The sequence below is a fragment of the Chinchilla lanigera genome, unplaced genomic scaffold (assembly GCF_000276665.1).
Source record: "Chinchilla lanigera isolate Chin_1 unplaced genomic scaffold, ChiLan1.0 scaffold00143, whole genome shotgun sequence".
Lineage (NCBI taxonomy): Eukaryota > Metazoa > Chordata > Mammalia > Rodentia > Chinchillidae > Chinchilla > Chinchilla lanigera.
This window is the reverse complement of record NW_004955544.1, coordinates 3,185,220-3,191,364: the sequence shown is the minus strand read 5'-3', so window position 1 is coordinate 3,191,364 and position 6,145 is coordinate 3,185,220. Positions and strand designations below refer to the sequence as shown.

The 6,145-nt window shown below is 43.7% G+C and overlaps 1 protein-coding gene across 1 annotated transcript; it reads right to left on the bottom strand.

The window, feature by feature from the left end:
• Positions 1-791: 791 nt before the first annotated feature.
• Cldn34 (claudin 34) lies at positions 792-1,351 on the bottom strand. The gene is given in 2 exon segments (XM_013508184.1): positions 792-1,258; positions 1,261-1,351. Coding segments are annotated over 2 exon segments (558 nt in total).
• Positions 1,352-6,145: the final 4,794 nt, after the last annotated feature.

Sequence of the window (6,145 nt, the reverse complement as noted above, 5' to 3'; positions counted from 1 at the left end):
GATGTCCCTCGCCCCAAAGCCCCATGTGCTCATAGATGGGGCTTTTTGGAAGTGGCTGGATCTAGGCTATGTGAATATGGGTTAAGGGTGTGAGATTGGATTAGTGCACTGGTTGGTTTAGCATTGTTCTGGGTGTGGGAAATGGGATGTCCAACCCCGGGTGTGGGTGGCACTAGCCAGTAGGTTTTCTGCCTGTGTGGAACCCAAAGGGAAGGATGGAAAGCTTGCTGGCTGCTTCCTGCCTGCACATCATGGAGTGTTTTTCTTCTGACATGCTCCTGTGCCATGCTGCCCTGCCTTGGAGTCAGCTGACTGTGGACTGAAACCTCTACAAACTGTGGAGTAAAATAATCCTTTCTTCCTTTTACTTGTGGGTGTTGGGTATTATTCCTCAGCAATGAGGAAGTAGCTGAGATACTAGGTGTACACGCAGTTGCTTACCTTGGTCAAGAGTACTTAAAATCCATAGACAGTCAGACATATAGCAGATTGGCAAGATTTTTTTAAAAAATGAAAAGTAATTTAACCTGAACATCAAAGAATGAAATGGAGGTACAGAAGAGAAGGAAATGAAGTGTGGCCATCCGTGGTCAAGTTCTGTCCCAAGTACTCTTGCTGCAGTTTAAGTCCGCTGACATATTTGGTAGAACAATGCTACAGCATTCCCCATAAACTCCTGGGAATGTGGACTTCAGAAATAAATCCAGTGAAACCTGTGAAGTTGTTTTGCAAATCTCAGGATGACTTGGATGCCCAGGAGAAATATAAGAAAGGAAATCTGCCCCACTTGACTACATTATGGATGCAGCTGGCATTGCCATGAGCATGCCACTTCCACTTTCCTGAGTATTGGGGACATGGAAAGATGGTAGGAAGTGAATCCACTTGATATTTGTGACATAGTAGTGATTCCAGAGAACAGCAATGGACATGCATCCACTAGCAGCAGTGACTAGACCCCATGCAAAGATGAATGGGATGTGGATGACATTCTTCTGTAGGATACCCACATGTGAGTTCCTGAGTGCTAAAATAGTGAAGGCTTTGGCAAAGAGCCCTAGAGTGCTGGTGACCACCAGGAAGTGCTGAGCTGTGCTTATACTGGGAGCGAGGAATGTATCACTGTAGGTGTGTGGGTGACACATTCTGACTTTGCTGCAGTTGTGATGGTGGTAAATGTGGACTTTTCATACTCCCACACAGATGGTGCCAGCGTAGGAGAGCCACAGGTCATCCATGTGCCACATGTGCCACTCCAGAGGCCCATGGAAGTGCTGCAGAGGATCCATGTGATGGTGGCAACAGATCAGCCTGGGACCTGGCAATCGGCAGTATGGACAAGAAAGGTCATGGTGGCTGCACACACAGGACAACTGCAGACAGACACAGAGCATCCTGAGAGCAGGATTCTTGGGCCTGGGACACCTGCAGGGGGAGAAGTACCAGCAGGGAAGTGCTGCATTCAAAAGAAGAGGCTTTAGCCTCTGGATCGGCTCCAGTGTGCAGCATCTGCAACCTTTGGGAAGGGCCATGGGCAATTTTTACACAATGATTTCAAAGGTGTGAACCTTCCATCTGTCCAAGTCTGACTGTTGGTCTGGAGACATAATTATGTTTGGCCCCAAATATTAGCCACAAAATGGTCATCACAGCACTGCTGGTAATATTGAAAGTGGAAAAACCACTCCAGATCTGACAATTGGTTAAGCAATTTATGCTTTGTCTATACAATATAGCTATATGCTGACATTAGAAAGAGAAGTGGAATCACACGAAGTGGAATATATGGGGCTCGGCTCTTTGCACTTAGTAGAGTGTATTTAAGGTTCACTGTGCTGTAGCGTGTGTGAGAAGTGTATCCTTTTCCATTATGTGAATATGAATGTGCCACTGTGTACCTAGTGGCTTCTCCATCTTATGCATTTGCATGGCATCCATGCTTTACCTACTATGAACACTGCCCTATGAATATGCACATGTAAAACTCTGTGTGGGCATGCACTCTCATTCTTTTTGCTAGGTACCTGGAAACAGAATCAGCAGGTCATATGGTAAGTGTATATTTAACTTTCTGGGAACTACAAAACTATTTTCCCAGGTGGTGGCACAAATTTACATTCCCACCAACAGTGTATTAGAAAGCCAGTTTCTTCACATCCCCCACATTTGGTATTTTCAGTCACTGTGCTTTTAATACAGGTGTTATAGTTTCAACTAGCTGTGTGACCCAAAAGATGGTCACAATATACTCTGTTCCAAGAGTATGTTACAAAAGAGTCTCTATAATACATTCATGGATGAGAATTACACTGGAACTGTATATGCTAAGTTATAGAAAGAACTTTTTAAAACTGGGTTTGGGGGATTTTGATGACTTTCAAGGCATGTGAAGTATCAGATACATATAAAGAACCCCACAAAATCTAAGTGCACTACTCAATAAACTGTCACAGGGCAAACACCCATGTAGCTGGCACTCCTTGCTGTCTTTACTGTTGTCTCACCTCAGCATGCCTCCCCAAAATTGTAAAATAATTTTGCCTGTTTTTCAAAATGGGAACAACCCACCAGGCATTTTTGTGTGATTGTCTTCTTCATTCCACTTTGCACTGACATACTCAGATGATGGTGATTTAAATTAGTGCCTACTTGTTCTACAGAATTCTGGGTTTCATTTGGGGCTTTTCATACATGCATATAACATACATTGGTCATTCTCACCTCCCCATTACGTCCCTTTCTCTTCCTGCTCAATCTCCTACTCTTTGTAATCAATTGCAGTGGAGAAATCCCAGAAATAGGATTAAAGTACCTGGACCACAATCCTCCCAGGGATGTACTGGACAATAGGAAGAAGGAAAATCTGGAGGCCTTAATATGCAAATCCAGATGGGTTCTTATATAAAGTTCCTAACTTCATGCTATACCACATTCTTCAGCATGAAGTCCATGTGTATATTAGTAATGCGTGAAGGAAGGCTAGGAGGTCAGTGCCTCAGGGTGGGCAGAGACAAAGACACTCCAAGCCAGGCACTATTTATTGGGTGGATACATTGCTAGGAGGGACTAACAAGATTCAAGGTTGGTGGAAGATTCAGAGGTCTATGACTCAGTGGGCAAATGTCATTCCCGTAAAGAGTTGTATCTTCAAGCTTATTATGGTGTATATGGAGAATTCCCCCCAAAGGCCTCATGTGCTCCCATTTGGAGACTTCTGGAAGGCGATTGGATCCTGGGGGCCCCGACATGGAGTTGTTTGTACATCCACTCATCAGTCCAGTCACCTACTGCTGAGTTTGGCAGTTGAGAGTGCTATTGGAAACTGGGGCCTGACAGAAGATGAGGGTCGTTGTAGAAGGGAATATCTCCCCCCACATCTCCTTTGTCCTCTCTCTGTTTCCCAGCCACCATGGCATAGGCAGCTTTCCACCACCATTCCTTTGCCTCATGCTCTTTCTGCTTGGAGCCTGCTGACCATGGACTGAAACCGTGATCCTAAAAAATCTCTCTTCTTCTAGGTGGCAGGTTTTGAGTACTGTGATTCAGTTTTTTAAAAAAATAAGAGAACACTTTTCTATAAATTGCAATCTTTCACCATGAAGAGATGTCTCATAAATAGAACCTGTGGTCTCTGTGAAGAAACTGTATTTATGGGCTTTATGTTTAGGTACTCCTTATATATGTGTCCTTGCCATGTACCACAGAGAACTGGTCAGTTCAACACAAATGTGACTTCCTTGAAACCAGCTACCTGCATAGTGAGTATACTATAACTCTCGGTTAAGAACAGATCTGAGGGCATTGACATTTTCTTTGCTCAAAACAGTCTTTAAATGAAGCACGGTTGGCTTAGTTACTTTTCTTGTTGCTGAGTCAAAATACCTGACACCCAAAGTTAAAGAAGGAAGGGTTTATTGTAGCTCAGAATTTGTAGAGGTTCCAGTACATAGTTTGTTGGCACCAAAGCAGAGTGGCACACCAAAGGGGCATTGCAGATGAGAAATAGTTCATGGTGGAGGGAGAGGCAGCAATGCAGTGAATTAGCTAAGAAGCAGTAAGTGATGGAAGCAGCCTTCTTTGCTCCCCTTATATTCTATCCAAGGTACGTGCCCTTAGAGCAAGTTGCGCTCTCACCCAGGGTGAGTCTTCCTATTATCCACTCCTAGAACTCTGCCGAACCAATCAGTGGACTAACTTAGCAGTCACACACCCCTGTTCAGAGCATGACACATTTAATCCCAGCATCACACACTCTAGGTCCAGCCACCTCTGAAAAGTCCCATCTACGACTGCATGACGCTTTGGCAGGACATCTAGACATAAACCATAATAATGGATTTCCTATTTTTTAATGAACCTTTGTTGATTGCACAGATTACACTTGCTGCATGGCTATTACATGCCAGCTAATAATGATGGCCCCTCTGGGTGTTGAAGGTAAATGGGGGAAAATTGTCCATACAAAGATTAGAACTGCAGTGCTGATGCCATAGCTGGGTGCACGGAGATGGCTGCAGGAGCCCTGAGGTAGAGGCCATGGGTGCAAGTGGTCTTGGAGTGCGATTCACTCTGTGTGGCTTTTACAAAGCTGACCTCTAGTACATTTTGTCAAGAAATAACCCCTTTTGGAAAAGCCATCATTTAACAGAGCCATGAGTATATCCACTGGACTTTCCTTTTCTGAGAGTTAAAACCACATCACACAGGTAAAAATTTTTCCACCCAACTTGCACAATTTGTGAAAATTGATTCTGCTTCTCACTTGAGCTATTTAGAACCCACAGAATGATGAGGCAGCCACCACCTGCTTAGATCATTTGCTGCCATCCCTGGGTTGCTCATTTCTTCAGCAAGTACATTTGAACTTCACTCCATGAATGCTTACAGAACAGACCGCCGCTCCCTTCCTGGAGTCCTTTCCTGTTTTTGTCAGGTCTTTCTTCTGCAATAAGAGTCCCCCAAGGTCCCTGAGATTGGAAGGCATTGGCTCCTGTTCAGCCACTGGATGTTATTCCAGTACTTCAAGGCAGTAAGAGATTGTGTTGTAGACCTATCAGGGCCTTGGACATAAGAATTTGGAAATCCATTCACCTTCAGAGCCCAGACCACAGATACTGTGTTCCTGACAAATGAGATTCTAGCTGTTACAGGACACCCTTGCACCAAACTCCAACACGGGGCCTGAGATCCCCTGTAACCCCCAAAGCATGACCTTTCCTTGTCTGGGAAACAGACAGGCTTCAAACAGAAAGGACTCAACAGCCCTTTGAAGAAGTAAGTTTCGAATTATGCTTTCTTAAAGTATACTCAGTCTAAGCATTTTGTGTAGGAAATTTCCCCTTCCAAAGCCTGTGTGCAGGCTGCAGTTCAGCAGCAGAGCTCTTGCCCAGCATGTGCAAGGCCATGGGTCCCATTACCAGCACCACCCCCCAAAAGGAAGTTTGCTTGCATTATGGGAGCGTGAAGTGAATAAGTGATTCATTTCTACTTCATATAATACATTTCTATACAACACCGAGGGAATAATTATACAAAAATTAATATATAATATTAATGTATTCATATTGAACACATATGAAAAAATCTTTAGAGTTATACATATGTTTCTGTAAAGTACTGGGAAACTATCAGAATCCTCAGAAAAGTGTTAAAATAAATTTTTTTTTTTTTTTTTTCCAGGAGTCAAACTCAGGACCTTGCGCTTGCCAGGCAGGCGTTTATGCCACTGAGCTATATCCCTGGCCCTAATAAAACTTATTAGAGTTTATCATAGGTCCTGAAATTTTATTATGAGTAAAATTATACACAGCTAGAAACTTCCTGTCTTATGCTCATTTCCTACATCTCTCAAATACTGCACAGTTCATTGGAGGCCAATACTCTCATCCCCACATTAGCTCAAGGAAGCCTGTCCTTGCAGAAGATTAGGGGCAGGGACTCAGAGCCTTGAACAAACTTGCCCTAGAGTGGAGGGTGAGCAACAATGTCCTATGGGGTCTAGGGGACCATTAGTGCTAGCAGAGGATAACAGAAATCTTCCATCCTCATTTCTTTTGTACTACACTTTGGATTTATCAAGTGTCCTCTCATCATACAAATGATGCTGTGCAACCAGAAATGCTAAACCAACCAGTGTACTAAACCA